Genomic DNA, 17,480 nt, shown 5'->3' on the forward strand with positions numbered 1-17,480 from the left:
TTTTAAGTAAGAATTATTTTAAACTTTAAAAAGGAATCTGCTTTCACTCTTGATACAGGCTTGTTTAATCCTGTAGCCAATTTCTTGTCACCATTTTTATGAACTACTAAGACAAGTAGTTTGGAGTGTCAAGTGTGATTTTTTTTTTAAGACATGGCAACTTATCCTGAGTAACAAGTAGACCATAAACACTATATTTTAAACTAAATGCTGTGTAGTTATGTACTTTAAGCAGCCAAATTCAGCTAAGTGATATTATTTTCAATAGACTCCATAATAATATTGTCTTTTATATTCATTTTCTCTTCTACCAGAATCAGATTCTGAGGTGGTAAAGAGAGCCAGTATGATGAAATCTGCAGCTGTGTTGGTGATCATACAGCTGAGACTGGGTTTGAGGAATGTCATGTGTGTCCAGAGTGAGCATCTGCTGCTGTGGGTCTCTGTCCAACTGGCTGCATATCACATCCGGATAAAAAATGCAAGTTTATGCACTCAGAATATATTAGCCAAAAAGTTTTGCACACACACCAATAATAAGAATGACTATATTTTTGCAATATATTTTGAGGAAATCTTGGACCATATTTGCAGGCAGATGCTATTCTGCAAGTCAAGAAAAAGCCTACTTCTAGTGGTGGCCCCATAGCATTGACAACTGACATATTTTAACTTGTAGAAATGAGTTTCCTTTAAAATATTTTTTTTAGCATCTCCTAAAAACATTTTTTCTTAAGCCTTTTTAAACACTCAACTGAGGCTGCAAATAGTTAACTTTGAAAATTCACCTGTTTTGTTTTTTTCTTTTCAGAAGCTTGTACAAAGTAACATTGTCTTTCCAAAATAATTCTATGTTCATAGTGACCGGGTGGGATTCTCTGATCAGTTCACTGGTGGGAGTCAAAAAGGCTAAATGTCAGCAGAATCCAGGGACTAGACCATTTTTTAGTGCATCTCTGATATATCAAAATTTAATAATACATTATTATTTTACTCCCTTATAACAGTGGCCATTGTGTTCAAACACCCTATTTTTTTCTGCATGCTTTTATTTCACACTCTTAATATTATTTGATTTATTTAAGTAAATTTACTAAATCAAACTGATAATTTACCAAAAAAGGAATAAGCGGAAGCCAAGCCTTGAGTCTACAAATGTTTTAAATTTATGTGACAAGTAAATAGCTGAGATTTAAGAAGATCTAAGCCTTTCAACAGACCGTCCTAAATGTTTTTGTGCTCTCTATTATGTTTGTCAGAACCTGTCAGTATCTATTTGCTGAACAACGAAGCTGAAATCCTCGTTTTATCTCAAATGTGAACAGAGAGAGAGAGAGAAAAAAAGAACGCTGGCTTCAGTAAACAACAGTATTTCATAGTTACGGTAAACCTGCCATGTGGCATCTGCACGCCGTCATCTGATCCATTCAGAGGCCCAGTCAGTGTGTCATAATCTGATCTGACCACTGGCAGAGCTTCAGCGGTGATTTGGAAAGACGACAATGACAGGAGGGGGAGGTCACTCCGATCTCCATAATGCTGTGACATAACACGCAGTCGGTGTATTGACACTGGGTGCAACACTCCCGGGGTGTGTCACCTGGACTCAGCTGTTTCTGGTGTGTGTCGGTGTTCTGGTGTTTTTGTACACTCATGTGAACACGCACGTGCTTGTGTGTGTTTGTTCAAGTGTGCGAGTCCAGGCTTGTCTCGGTGTTTACGCACCTTCTGTCTTTTTTCAGAATCTCACAGTGAAGTTAGGAGACACATTTTTTCCCATTTTTTGAACATTTGACATTAGCTAGTTAAGTCAGAGCTACATAATAATTAAAAAAAATCTTAAATTATGTTATTTGTATGTCTTCTAGTGGACACATGCTGCATTATTAAATGTTAGAAATTCAGTATTTGATATTTTAATAGAAATAGACTCTGATTCTCACCCTGTGATGTGCAGGTCAAATTGAACAATTTGACTGAGTCTCAAAGCAATGAACTCCAACTATTTCACTGAAAACAAATCAACCTACTCTGAGTACTTTGTATATTTGTGAGTGTAATAATAATCAGATAATGATCTGGGACATGTGCTTTGATGCATAAGTGAGGATGAAATCATAGATAATTTCCTGCTGAACCCAACTACTACCGAACTTCAAACTGCTTTATGTGTATCTGGAAAATCTGAGGCAAATCAGACCTCAAAGAAAACTGAAAACCAGTATTGACCTGAAAGATTCTGATGTCTAATAAGTTTTCAATAAAGACATCTCTCTGGCTCTTGTGGTGTTGCCAAAGATGAAGAATTAGGACCATACTAAGAAGAAGAAAAAGAAATTATAAAATATTACTCAAATGAAGTTGTAATATTATTTGTCTTCCTCGTGTAATATTTCTTTCTTTCTTAGTATGACCCTCACTCTGTTGTAGTTGCCAAAGACAGAAGAATTTAAATTGAAAGCATAAAGAGGTGGTGGAGAGGGGACCTGCCTCAATGTTTACATTCCAGGGAGGAAAGCCCTGTTCATGCAACACTCTTTATATCACATCGTGTTCTCTTCCCAGCTTGTAAATGGAAAAAAAAAAAAAAAAGCAGCTGCCGGCAGAGTTCACAGCTCGTCTTCGTATCTTCCATGACAGAAACAAACAAAGAGGAAATAAAATGCTGTTCAAAGTCCTCATCTGCTTATAGCTGCTGACGTCTGTTGTGACTATTATTACTCATGCTGTTGTAAATGTTTCTAAAAGTACTGCAAAGCCCAAAGCTGTGTCTGAAGGACTTTTATTATAGCCACTGCACAAACCACAATTAGAATAGCAAAGATTCCTGCTACCACTGGACTGTGTTGCTGCCACTAATGAAGAGCACTGAAATCTTTTCCAGTTGCTTCATTGTTTCTGATTTAATAATGTGTTTGAAACAGAAACTTTGGTAATTCCTTTGTCATAGATATAGTATGAAATATCCAATTGATTGTTTCCATAATTTCTGTTTCAATCATCTCGGCTTGATTGAACGGCTGCCAACATGTTGCTTTTAAATATCACAACAGAAATATTTGATCCAAAATTACTTGCAGAATATGGCAAATCAACAAAATAATTACAATAAAATTGAAATATATTATTGTAAAACAATAGTTAAATCAATTTAATTATCTGACAGGTTTAAAATGAGCTGGGTTAAACAAAGAATCTGATGTGAAACTGTTCCAGCAATCATATTTAGAGGTGAGAAATAAAAGATGATCATGTGTGTTAATAACAGAATGTATGTTTGATGTTGTGGCACAACCAACATAACAAAAGCGCCTCCCACCGGATTTACTCGCCAAAATGAAAGTACAACTTTCCGCTGAGTTCAAAGTGGTTCTGTTTGTGCCTCTGGGTGTAATGACTGTGGAACAGTCTGAGCTTAACAGGATAGTTAGGTAAATTTTTATAAGTATCTTTTATAAATATTTAATAACTTATTTGGAACTCATTTGAAGCTAATGGCTTGTCTGAGCTGGCAGAGTTCCAAAGTGGACCTTTATCATCTCAAAACCACTCATATTTTTCCAGAATGTTTATTTAAATGCTAGTGTGACTCTTTTAACCATTGTCTTTGTTGCATTACACTGAAGTCTGCCACTATTTACATATTAGAGAGGATAGCAATCTTCCATCTGAAATAATGTTGAATTGGACCTGTTTTGTTTCACCTCAGAATAGAGAAATTAACCTAGAAAATTCACCATCATATTCAGTCTGGATGGTAGTTTAAATGTTCTACAGACAACATCAGAATTTGCATTTTGTAAATGTTTAGGATGATAGAAAAAGAAGAACCTCTACTCAGAATAGTTGTTATCTTCAGCATTTGGGAAATAATTTTAGTGATACTAAATAAAGATATTAACACAGCTTCTACTGCAGGTAATGATTACATTGTTATAGATTTTTAACAGGATCTCACTTGGCTCTCTCCCTTCTTCCCATTGCTGCAGATATGGCTTAATTTGTCCATTAGCCCAGATGTTGCTTGACTAACTGTATTTCTATATATCATAAAGGACATCTAGTGATATACGGTAGTTACTTCCTGGTTTTAAATCTTTGGATGGATCACCAATAGTCAGCAGCACAGAACGGAGGAGGAGTGAATTTTTCATGTTCCAAACTTTCTTTAGGGTTTATCATTTAAAGATGTAAATATTGACTGATTGATGGTGATATATGAACACATGGCTATAATTCTACTTCAGAAGAGTGATATGGCTTTCTGCCCAGGAGCAGTAAAGTTAAAAAAACAACATTTTCACTTTTTGCTTCTATTATGTGACTTGTAATTGCTATAAATTGTAGCAGGGACTCTTTTGAAGAACAAATTGAGTGCAGTGCAGTAATTGTAAATACAATTTTAAGCAATAAAAATTTGCCGAGGGTGAAAAGTCAGTGAAAAAAAAAAATAGCTAAATTACAGTAATTTCTTCATGTTAATTGTTATTTTTCTCCTAGTATAATTAGCATGATTACCATTCTTTTTGTAGTAGCTTTTCTTCCTTTCTATTGCATACAAGAGCTGGTCCAGAAAATGACAACTTGATTTTTTTAGGACAACGTATAATTAGTCTTTAATTTTCTTTTCGGCTTTGATTGTGCTTTTTCTCTTAAACATATTTCTGTATCACCTTCCTGCCAAAATGCCTTTTTTGCATCTGTGAATTTGTTGCATTCAGCTTTACATGCCCCCAGAGGGAAAAATAATTCAAATTAATAAAACATTTAAAGTTGCGGTTTACTTTCCAGTTTCTCTTTTATCTAAAGCAACTGGCATGAAATTATTTCTGCATTTCTGTACGTCTTCACATTGTTAATAGTTACTTTTGCAAAATGGGCTTCATTGGGGAAGTAGGTTTGCATTTGGGTGGTTTTTGAATGTACTCCCAACCTGTACAGGGTGCATCCCACTTCTTGTCCAGTGATTGCTGGAGGTGGGCACAAGCTGTCCTGCAATCCTGCACGGATAAGCGAGTATGGATATTGATGGCTGACTCACCAAAAATCAGAAACGCGTTTCTTTCCTGAGAGATTTCTCGTACTGTGCATTGTTTCAGATTTGAGCCTCATTCCTCTGTATCATCTTATTTCATTGCATTATACTGCGTTGAGCCATGTTGTGTTAAATCAGAGTGGATCGTGGTTGACATTCAAATCGAACTGGATGAAATTGGTGTTTGCTGCTCATGAATTTGGAATCGGCCACAAAGCAGAAATATTCCCATATAATGCGGAAGAAATAAGTCAGAGAGGAAAAGTTTGAAAGTCCAAACTCTTCCTAGTTGATAGTATTAGAACATCTAAAATATGTTTTGCTGGAAACAATAAAAGCCAGGCCTATTTTATGTAATGTTAACCAATAAAAAACATATCATTTTCACTTGCTGCTCCTATTATGTGACTCATAATTGTTATAAATTGTAGCGGGGAGTCTATGGAAGAACAAATTGAGTGCAGTGCAGTAATCGTAAATACAATTTTAAGCAATAAAAATTTTCTCAGGGTGAAAAGTCAGTGAAAAAAAATACACAACATTAGCTAAATTACAGTAATTTCTGCATGTTAATTGTTATCTTTCTCCTGGTATAATTAGCATGATTACCATTCTCCTTGTAGTAGCTTTGCTTCCTTTTATTGCATAAGAGAGCTGGTTCAGAAAATGACAACCTGATTTTTTAGGACAACATAGAATTAGTCTGTAAATTTTTCTTGAGCTTTGATTGTGTTTTTCTTTTAAACATATTTCTGTATCACCTTCCTGCCAAAACGCCTTTTTTTTGCAGCTGTGAGTTTGTTGCATTCAGCTTTTCATGTAGGTGGATCACGTGAGATTTTCAGTGGATCTGACAAGAGATTAGTCAAGAGGAAGAGCTGCTCACCTGACTCTCAAACCGTAGGCCCTCTATTTTCTGCTGCTGTGGGAGTCTCCGCCCACGGCAGCTGATGTCTTCACATGTTGTTGGCAAACATCTGAGTGAAATGACAGCTCAAAAAAAAAAAAAAAAAAAAATCCTAAAAATGAAGCAAAGGAAAATTTCTTGTCATCAATATTTAATTCAGTTTAATTTTAAAACACTTTGCAGATCCCAAAAATGAAAAATAAATGTTGCGACTCTCAAAATTCTCCAGTTATTATAGATGTTGATAGTTGTGGGCAGGAAGGATCTCCTGTAGCTATTTGTAATGCAGAGGTTCTGAAGAAGCCTGAGACTGAAGACTTTGTTGTAAAGTGTCACATGGTTCCCATTGCAGTATTTCTGTTTTACGAATGAAGGATTTTAACTTGGAATTCTGGACTTGATTAAAGCATGATTAGAAGTCAAACCTTTAAGATTATATCATTAAATGGGCAGAGACTTTGAAAAGGTTTATGTTTTCTTGTTGACATCATAACATGTTCTGATAGGTCCATTTGTAAGATATTGGCGATATTAGTTGCACATCATTTACTCACTGAAATATAAATGAATAAGAGCCTGGCGTGCAGAAATAGAGAAACATATAATCTCAGCTAAATTAATCCAAGCAGAGAGAATCAACGGCTGCTTCCTCCAAATGCCTCCTGCTCTCAGACAGGAAATGAAGCCAGACGGGGCCGCGTTAGGCGGCTGTTTACCCGGCAGCAGCAGAAGCCATGTTCTTGGATCAGTGTCAACTTTTCACCCAAAATGGCTTTTATTAGGACAAGGCTTTGGGCAGACTTATCCAGGATCAGCCCTTTTCAGCTGCCAGAGAATCATCAGCAGTTCGGCTGATGGATTCACAGATGGAACAAATAATGTATAGATTCATCTATTCCTCATATTTCGTTATTGATGGTTAATAGGCAAGAGTTCAAAAAAATAGCTTATACTTTGGTACAAATGCATTTTTAAATATTTTGCATCAAAGGATACAGATGTTTTACTAATATTCTAGCTTTTTGTTAGATGTTCACTTGACATTTGTAGCTTTGCAAAGAACTAAAAACATGCGTTGTTCAAAAATACCAAAGCGAGTCAACAGGGATGTTCAACCCAGAACTAAGACCCCCTTTTTCCCACCTAAGAGCCAAGGCACAAAAAGCCAAAGATGTACATGGGAACTAGAACTGATCTGTTACTGTAATGCATCTGAGCTGCATGTAGTGACCACCAGACTGAAAAATCAGTGTATTTCAGAGTATGTTAGCATTGTAGATAATTTAGATCAAACTTTTGTGACAGAATATAAATTGCACATTATTCAGGTATAGTGCTCTGAGATAATTTTTTTATTAAATGAACATGCTTTAGAAACAGAAAAAATTTCAGTTTAAGACATTTTTTTGAGTTTGCCCTTGACTATTGAAGGTAACTTCTCAAAAGTTCAGCAAAAAGGCACCAACATTTAAGACCATATAGAGGACAAGGTTGAAAAAGTCATGTAGGCTTTTATCATCTACTTGCTAAGTGGAGGTCTAAAAGTTGTTCTTTTCTGCTTTGCTTGGTCTCTTTGCCATATACTCACTGGTAAAAATGACTTATTATGAATATGTTGGCTTCTCAGTGCAGACTTATAATCAATCAAGGACTTGTAAACAAAAGTCACATGGACCCAAAATGCACCCAAATGTTTAGTGTAGAGGGTTTTGGTAAGCTGTGATGATGCGGCAAAGAAGACGTATTATTGAATCTTTCTCCACAAAAAAGGCTGCGGTTTCAAAGTTTACACCACCACTTTTCTCTGCTACATAAAGAACGCCCACACATTCTTTAAAAAAATTTATTGAAAACCTTCCATGAGCAGCTAATTATCATTCAAACCTTTGTAAAATGAATGTAAGTATGAGGGGTAAAAAGTAAGAAATTGAACAAGAATCAGTCTTACAGTATGATTACTGCTGAGGATGAACAATCATGATGGTTTCATGATGCAGTTAAATCAAACCTCTACTTTGTGTAAAACTGCATCCCATTGATTAAAATTACGTAATGTGGCATAACATGCTAAGTAAAAGTATAAACCAGGGCCGGTTTTCTGCACTCATCAAGGAAGTCATCAGCAAAGTCAAGAATGAGCCAAACTGAATGTAAACAACACTAAGAAGATTTTATCTCAAAGTTCAGCCGGAGTTCAAATCTGAAAACCTCTGCCATTCACAAAGTTTACATGTCCACTCAATGAGTAAATGTTTTCAGCTGGATGTCTTACGAGAAGGGGTTCTCATTCATCCCTCCCACTTTTCTTCATCCATTGTCAGTCAGAGGTTGGTTGCATTTTGTTGTTGTTGTTTTCTTTTTTTTTTTTTTGCTGATCTGAATAATGATATGACTGACAGCAAGCAGCAGGTGACAAGCAGCAAATCAGTGTCAGTTCAGCTGCTTTGACTGACATTCATGAAAAAAAAAATGCTTTGCATGTAGAAAAAGCCCCGGAAAATGGTTTGTACTGCAGACGTGTCTTCAAGATAGTAAAGCAAGGTGAATTGCCATTAGTTCTTTAGTTCCATAGAACTAATGGGAAACCCATTAGTTCTATGGATAAGCTTCTGAAATATGTTAATTAAAAGCAGCTTTCTATATTTTTTGTGGTTACACATAGGGAAAAGAACCATAAAACTATGTGTGATGCTCCCACCACTGTTTTGGTTGATATTGTTCACCATCTACACAGCTATTTATAAATGGTGGCAGAGAGCCCGGAGCTCTGAAGTGTCTTACAAATGTTGCCACAATACATTTCTGACTAGTGCTGGATGATTTCTAAGCTAACATTTGAATTGCTCCCTATTGAGGAGATATGTCCTAGCACTAAAATAAGATTTCTCCAGTTAGCAAAATTGGAAAGAAATGTCATGATAACTAGCGAGTGCAATGATTTGGCTGAGAATGGATTTACTATTCCTGGTTCTGGTGTTCTGTTGAGAAAAGCAGAGATAGGCTAAAGCGGAATAGCTGCAGGCTAACGAGATCCATGGAAAGATTTCACATCCACTGGCACACAATTTACCAGCAGGATCTACTGGCTGATTTAGCTTTAATTAGGCTTTGTATTCCTGGTAATTTAGTACTCTCACGACACTATTTTAGACCTATTGCATATACTTAAATTTATACATATTATGCATTCTTGAATCAACATTTTATTGTATGCAAGTGAGAATTACTGTTTTATTGCAGATATTTAAGTCTGAAGTGAAATTTGATTTTCAATGTGTCAAAGAACAGAAAGAAAATTCCAACCTCTGTGAAAATTGAGTTTGTTGTGCTCCTCTGGCAAGTTTTTCTGACTCAACACTGACACCAGGTGGATAAACTTTGTCATTGCATTTTTGCTTTGTTTAAGAACAACAAGTTTTAAGTGCCAAATGGATTTTAAAAGCAAGTTTGACACATTGAACAGAGTCATAATTAAGTAGAAAACATCAGAGAGAAAGGGAAGAGGAAACACCCAGCATTTCTTCTTTACTGCTGTTATGAGATGAACTGGAACATAATGTTCATGACCTATGGGTTAATCCCCTTTATGGACATTTCAGACTCAGAATGAAGCCTGGGGCACAGAATGTACAACTATTGTTTATGTAGCTCCTAAACAGACCATTATCCCAAGATTTTCATTATACCAAGAACTTGTTACAGTAAAAAAAATATCTATCAATTACCTAATTTTAACAACAAATTAACAACTGAGCTTTGAATGTATTTACACAGTATATATAAGCACATCTGAAGAATATGAAGAAATGAGTAATAATCAAGAACATCTTAGAATCATCTGATTAATTGGTTATTTTAGAACTCTGCCGGCAGCATTAGATGCGTCATGCAAACTGGAAAAGATGTCTGCCGTCATCAGATGAGAATATAGTGAAGCTTTTCAGGCAACAATCACTCGTTGTTGACCAGTTGTCAAAGAAAATAATGAACATGGAGAAAAGGATTTTGCATTCGCGGTTAAGTGGAAGATCTGTGATGCTGTGGGCTTGCTTTGCTTATAGTTGTTAAGGTCTTGAACTCTGTGATACTCCAGGACACTTCACTCTGAAGACTTCTGTCAGCTTAAAATGGGTCATTATTGGGTCTTTCACCAGGATTATGATAATGACTCCAAACATATGGACAAATCAGCGCAGAACTGCTTCAGCAAATGCAAAACCATAAAATCTTTTTCTTGGTTGTCTCATTCCATTTCCCTCTGTTGGGATCTTTTCCTCCAACATCTTCATCCTGTTTGCCTTCAGCTCTGCTGTTGCTCTCTGACACGTGGAGCAGATGGACTCTAATCTGCAGCTGAAAGTAAAACTCCATGATGATGATGATGAGTGGATAACCAAACGAGTAATTAAGCTGCTGTTTCTGTGTTCATTGCCTCCCAGTGGCGTGTAAAGCAGATCAGATATCAGTGGAAACATGAAGAAAATTAAAAGGACTTAGCACACAATTTAAATAATGTTTTGTTTGGTGGTATAGTTACATTGAATGTATATATTTAATTATTTACTATTTCATTGAAACATTAAATATCAATTTAGCATGTCAGAGTAAAAAAAAATTGGACGGAAAAGTACTTTTTTAAAAAGAAATACCTGCTAAATTTCAGTTTCTGTGAATAATCTTGGAATTATGTGAAGACGAAATTAAATATGTGTACTGGGACACAGACACCTCTGTAAGCAACCTAATAAAAATTCAAAAATATATATTTTGTTTTCTGTAGGTGGGCAGTCAGTGCCCCAGGACCCCTCTCCCACTTCCACCTGCCCTCCAGGGCCACCCGGGCCTCCGGTTGGTGCCAATGGCAGCAGCGACATCATGGTGAACTTTGACCCTGACCCGGCAGACCTGGCACTGTCCAGCGTGCCCGGGCAGGAAGCATTTGACCCACGGCGGCATCGCTTCTCGGACGACGAGCTGAAGCCTCAGCCGATGATCAAAAAGGCTCGCAAGATGCTCGTCCCAGACGAACAGAAGGTACTACATCTCCCACAATCCACTTCTGTCTGGCATAAAAATCAATCCACTTACTGAAACAGTGTGTTTTTTTTGTTGAAACTGAATGACAGAAACTTTTGTCGGTATGTCAATGCAGCAAATACAAATTATGATCCAAACAAAATATAGATAGATTTATAATTATACGTAATTTCATATTTACATTTTGGAGAGTTTAAATATATTTGGTTGACTGGCTTCAAACTCTGTTGAGCTGAATACCACACAGTAATTATGTGCTAAAAGGCACAATCAATATGTCAATATATGAGTAGAGCATTTATTTTTACTTACTTTCTTCTCATTCAAATTACATAAAACAAGAAATACAAATATTAATCTAAGTCTAAATTCTTAACTTGATCATCTCAAAGGTCACTGCTCTGAAATAACTTACAAAAAAAAAAAAACCTTAGGGAGCGTGACGTCCAACTGGTGTTAATGCTTCTTGACAAGAGCTCTAAAATATTTTGTCCTCAGCTCATTGCACAATAGGCAAAGCTGTGATCAATTGCTCATGGTTTCACAGCTTAGCAAGGAGCAGCTGCATCTCCTGAAGCGCTTATAATTTATGGAGAGATGGAGGCACTCACCTCGCCGTGTTCAGTTGTGGTTAGTTTCATCAATCATGTGTGCAGCTATGAAAAAAACAAAAATGATATTGGGTCAATCCTAAAGGTGAGTTTCAGTTTCATGTCAGTGCAGCAGCTCTTCATGAGCAGGATCAGCACTGCAAAAATAAAATGCAGAGTATTTGTGAATCGCATCACAAATCAAATCATTTCACAATTTTACACAAACAGAAACAGCAGCAGGAAATGTTTTGTGCTAAGTGAGGTTTAACCTTTTGAGAAAATTTCCAAAAAACAAACAAACAAATAAAGAAAATATGGCAACACCACAGCTGAGGTAATGTGTAACTCTTATTCTCACAATAATTGTTGCAAAAGTACCTTTATTTTCTGCCTGTAGTTCTGGACTGACGATAACCAGATGTAGATTGATCTGTAAAGGAGGCACTAACTCTTTCGGAACCACGCTGATCCGCTCGTCATAAATCTTTCAGATAGAAATCTCTGGTTTTGGTTTCTATTTGACCTCTTTTTTCAGCTCTCAAGGCCCTTAAGTTATTGCTCTGCCCAATAATCTCCTTGTTTGATCTTCAGTGGAAGTCAGAATTTTTTTTATGTGACCTTCAAACTACAGTATTGCTGAAGGATTTCTGCAGCGGGTTTATTGGTTAAACAAAGCAGCTCAGCGGGTCTGCTTTGTGCAGCTGGATTGGGAATTTGTTAATTCAAACGATGGGTTTTTATTTTGCATCTTTTCAAATGGCATGTTTTAGAGCCTTCAGTTAATGATTAATCAGTTACTAAATTAGTTGACGATTATTTTGATAATTGATTAATCGCAATGCATTCGATGACTTTTGCAGCGGTAGTAGTGATATTTATTCTTCCACAATTGTTCACATTTTTCTAATGTAGATCAAATCTTGCCTGATATAAGCTTCATATTCAAGTAGTTAAGCAGGCTTCAAAAAATGTAGATTTTCATCTATCCATCAATTTTTCTTACACACAATTGGAGTTGAGAAAGGTGCTGGTGCCTATCTCCAGTGGTCAACGGGCGACAGGCGGGGTACACCCTAGACAAGTCACCAGTGCCCATTGTTCCCCACAGTTCTACATCTGAGAACAGTCTAGGATGGTGTTCACAGAAGGTTATTTGCACAATATATTGTTATTTGCACAATATATTGTTATTTGCGATATATTGTGCAGCTCCACACAAAAAAAAACTAGGCTTAATTTGTAGTTTCTTCAGTTCTAGTGTGCTGCCATAGCTTTAAATGTTCTCTAGTTGTAAGTATTGAGTTGTTGTTGCCTTTTTTCCTTTCCTGCCATCTTTCTACTCATCACATGACTGACCCTTGTCATCCCGTTCTCCTCTTTTTCTTTTCTGTCCTCCCTTCACCTTTTCCTCCCCACACACCCCAACATACCACACCGGCGCCGCCGACAGGACGAGAAGTATTGGAGCCGGCGTTTGAAAAACAACGAGGCGGCCAAGCGCTCGCGAGACGCACGGCGACTGAAGGAGAACCAGATCTCGGTGCGCGCCGCTTTCCTGGAGCGGGAGAACGCTGCCCTCCGGCAGGAAGTGGCCGACATGAGGAAGGAGTTAGGCCGCTGCAGGAACATCATCAACAAGTACGAGAGTCGGCACGGAGACTTGTGAAGGCGGAAGAGGACGACGAAAGAGGGGAAGGATCTGGAGAGAAAGAGGAGTTGAGAGAAGGGTACGACCCAACAACAGCAGCACTTTAGTTGAAGTGGCGAGGGGGCAAAGCCAGAGTAGATCTGCAGTAAGCGCTGTGTGACACCAGGTGCAAACATGGCTTCTTTGGTCGAGTTTTAGCAGGATGCCACGACACAAAAAGCGCAGCGATGCCACTTTAGCCCAGTTTGACTCTTCGTATTTGCAGTTTCACTGAATCCACTCTCTGTACTGTATGGTCACACCACATCCGTCCCCTCCGACGCTGTGCTTGCGCCCGGTGTTGCACTGCGTTTTTTGCAGGTAGTACATTCTGACCTGCTGCTCTGGCCAGTTCAAACAGGGTGTTGAGTTCACAGTATGCCAGTGAAATGTCACTTTTTAAGCTCAAGGCATGGACACAAGCCAGGACAGATCAGATGTGTAATTGTTTTATGGGTTTTTTCTATAACTAGTACAAAAATCTTATATTTTTGAACTGGGCAGGAAGGTAGAACTAGTCCAGAAAAAAGGTGGGTGAGGAGGAGGAGGAGGAAGATGTGCAGGGTTTTCGTCCAGAACGCAAAGAGATTTTGACAAATGATTACTGTATATTTTTCTATTAGCAGAGATATTAAGGAGGAGGATTTTAGAGACAATCTTTTGTACATTTTATATATTGGGGAAGGGGCGGGGATTTCAGCTGGACAGTCACGGGGCCACATATAACTCTTTTCCTCTCAGCTGATTATTGCTAGTAAACAAAAAAATCTATTTTCAATGTTACAGAGCGGGTTAGTCAGAGGAAGATGTGTAACAGAGAATGTATCAAGGTTGAATCAGGTATTTCACACAGACAAGGCGAGATAACTCGGTAATGATTTTTTTTTTCTTTGTGACGAAGAGAGATGGAAGCATGACCAGACGAAGAAACAAAACCTGTATAGCTTAAGGAAACTTTAGTGTTTTTTTTCTTTCCTTGTGAGCTCGGTTTGAGCACTTGAGTTGTTTTCTTCTACTTGATTCTGTGTTGGACTTTTAATAATCACAGGGCTTTTTTTTTTTTCGTGAAAGTGAAGGAGAAAAGGAAAAAACAAATAATAACACAGGAAGTAATTAGCCATCCAAACAGCTGGATGTGAGCAGATGTTTGAGAGCAAAGAAAAAGAGAGCAGTGTTTTGCTGGCAGGTTTGCATTTAATTAGGAGAAGAGCTGCTCACGTGGATTTTCTATTTACTCCTCAGTCATGTCCAGGAAATGCGCTAACTGGTTTAGGGTTGTGACTGAAAATGTCAGCATGCAGACACAAACAAACACACAGACACGCCCAGTCCTCTTCCTCATTTGAATCTTTATTGTTGTTGGTGATGTTGTTATGGACTTCTATGGTGCTGACCTGATCCTCCACCTGAAAAAACACACACACACAGACAATATTCATATTTACACATATGCAAACACACACCTCAAACACATTACTGAACTGCCTATACATTTTCTTTCTCATTTATTCCTATTTTTAGTTCACACTTTCTTTCTTTTGTTGTGTATCGTAATGAAAACTCCTATATAGATTTACACACAAACACTTTGTCTATACCTCTCCTTCAAACTTTACCCAATGAGAAAGAGAAACGCACCCTACTGCTACTGTACCATACAACTGTACTATTAAATATTAAAGTATTCACTAGATATATATGTGTATACGATATATGCTTGAATTATGTGATTATAGTTGTAACATACATAATTGAATATATTACAGAAAAAAAAAAACAAGATTTCTCTCAGGTGTTTCTTTTTTGTCTGAGGTATAAAATCTGTTCGACTATGATAATAAAAACAGACGCAAAAAAATCTTTAATCAAAAACCAGATTTTTGGGAGGGTTTATTTGAAGAAAAAGTTGTAGTCTAATGTTTAGTTGTCAGTTTAGTCCAGTTTATAACCAACTCACTTCAATATTTCAGAGAAAGTTAAACAACAGGCCTCAGGACTTTTCACGAATCCCACAGTTACTGTTGCTCCGCCTGTCAAGCTCTGGATTCAGGATCATCATAAAGGTTTAATATGAAAGTTGGCCACTAGGTGCTGCTACTTTTGGTTGGTAATTGTGAAAAAGAAAAAAAAAATCTATTTTTTATATATTAATACCAGAAGATGCACACTTTTTACCATTGAGATTTCTACTGATTATGTTTTAGATCCACCATCTTATCCAAATATTTGTTTCTGGCTCTAAAAAAGCCCCACTTGGTCACAGCTCAATGCTAACATGGTGAAATGCTGTGTCGAACTTTTAATAATCATAGGGATGAGAAACTGAATCTCTTCCCACTGACACTGAAACAGCATTTAGCTGAAATAAAGAAAAGTTGTTCCTAATTATTTTATATTGAACTGTTAGCTGGGAAATAAATTCAAGACCTGCATCTCATTTTAACGAGAAAGTTTTTGTTAAAATAATAAAGTTTCTCATGTTTAAATATTCAGTGACAACAATAGCTTTATTGTCTGATTAGAGACATTAAAATATATTAAATGTGAATAAAATATTTCAATTTAAGAAAGAATCAAGATATTCTTTCACATTTTCATGTTACTGATACTAGCATTATCACCACCTTCAGGCACTCAATCAAGTTTACAGCAATTTTATCTGTGCTGTTTTTTTACACTTTTTCTACATTTTATTCAGACACGGAAGAAGTTAGAAAATTGTTTGTTTAGATAAAAGTACAGGTAATATGGTGGAACCAGATTGAGATATATAATTTTTTTCTAATATGATAATCAAAAAATACTTTGAAATAGAAGGACATTTTGTTTTGCTTCAACACTGACATGCTATTTCAAAATTTCGCAATCAAAAAGTTACAGCCTTTCCAAATTGTTGTGCATTAAGTCCAAAGCTTGACAGGCATGTCATTGTGGTTCACTGCTCACTAACAGAGGTAGGAATGTTGTGAATCATTTTAGAACTTCCCAGTTCTTATTTACACATACCAACTGTACCCTTTTTTACCTGCTATATAGTCACAGTTGTAATTATTGCTGCTCTTGTATTTCTTTTAAATAGCTTCCTGCCTGTTTTCTTTAGGAGATGTTGTGTTTTGATTTTTGGCACATTACCCTTTGACTCCCAACAGCAGCTTTTATTTGATCTGCAGTGAGTATGTGTAAACCTTCTTCTTCTCCTCTTTTTAAGGTAATATTTCTAGTCTGACACAAACTTTTGACTATAAATCCCCATAAATAGGAAACTCAAAGCTTCTTCCAAGTGCATATCAAGGTTTCTGTTCTTTCTTGAGACATTTGGAATTTATGATTTTCTTTCACACACACCTTTCAGAAACCTTTTGACAGTGCTATTTTTCTATGTAATTGTGTTGTTGAGCGTGTTGCAATTTTCTCTGGTGGATGTTTGAGCCCCAGTCTTCACATGGAGGCAGCAACAATTTGCTGCTGTCGACAATGCGGGTAATACTGACAATAATGATGATAACAATAATGGACACAGCCTTGATATTTCTTCTTCAACTTTGTGGATTCTCAGCCAACTTCTCCTTGTCGTGATTGACTGTTATGAACTACAAGCGCAACTCCAGCCGGACTCCTCACCAGTATTGTGCGCAGTCCACGGCTTTGATGGCATATGTTGGTATTTTTTTCTCCCTTCAGACACAAATAAAGGCTAATCCCTATTCACTGACAACGCTTCTCAAGTGTCTTAATGTGTGATCAAAAAGTGACCTCAAACCTTGCGACAAAACTGCCCGGACTATTATAAACAGTGTGTAAAGTGTGTGAACCAGGAAACTTTTGAATTATCACTGACAACAAAAAATATAAAAAAACATAAAATGACAAAGGAAAGTTATCTGTCTGATCAACCTATGAAACTCATTTCAGGTTGTGATAAGCGTGTATCATAGTACATCAGAAGTGGTGTTGCAGAACCAATTAATGCAAAATGGATTTGAAGGCCGTTTTTAAACAAAAAACAGTTTCCCAACCTACGGTAATAAATATTACTCACAAATGCTAAACAATTAAGACGTCTGCCAGTTTTCTTGCAGTTTTCTTGCCAGTTCTCCAGTTGCCTGATACAAGCTATTAAATCATGAGGTTACTCGGTTTTTCACAAATGGCTTTTCTGTTTTTCCTTTAGTTTTGATGGCATGAATATGTTGTATACGTTACATCAGATCCTAAAATATA

The 17,480-nt window shown here is 36.9% G+C and overlaps 1 protein-coding gene across 1 annotated transcript in view; it reads left to right on the forward strand.

Moving 5' to 3' along the window:
- Positions 1 to 16,974, forward strand: part of dbpa (D site albumin promoter binding protein a) — a 35,591-nt gene extending 18,617 nt beyond the window's left edge. Inside the window, exons 4-5 of the mRNA XM_055055183.1 lie at positions 10,723 to 10,976; positions 13,023 to 16,974. Of these exons, the coding sequence (XP_054911158.1) occupies positions 10,723 to 10,976; positions 13,023 to 13,238 (470 nt within the window). The 3' untranslated portion in view covers positions 13,239 to 16,974. The remainder of the gene's footprint in view (positions 1 to 10,722; positions 10,977 to 13,022) is intronic.
- Positions 16,975 to 17,480: the final 506 nt, after the last annotated feature.

Source organism: Poeciliopsis prolifica, unplaced genomic scaffold, assembly GCF_027474105.1.
Source record: "Poeciliopsis prolifica strain line A6 unplaced genomic scaffold, Auburn_PproV2 SCAFFOLD041, whole genome shotgun sequence".
Classification (NCBI taxonomy): domain Eukaryota; kingdom Metazoa; phylum Chordata; class Actinopteri; order Cyprinodontiformes; family Poeciliidae; genus Poeciliopsis; species Poeciliopsis prolifica.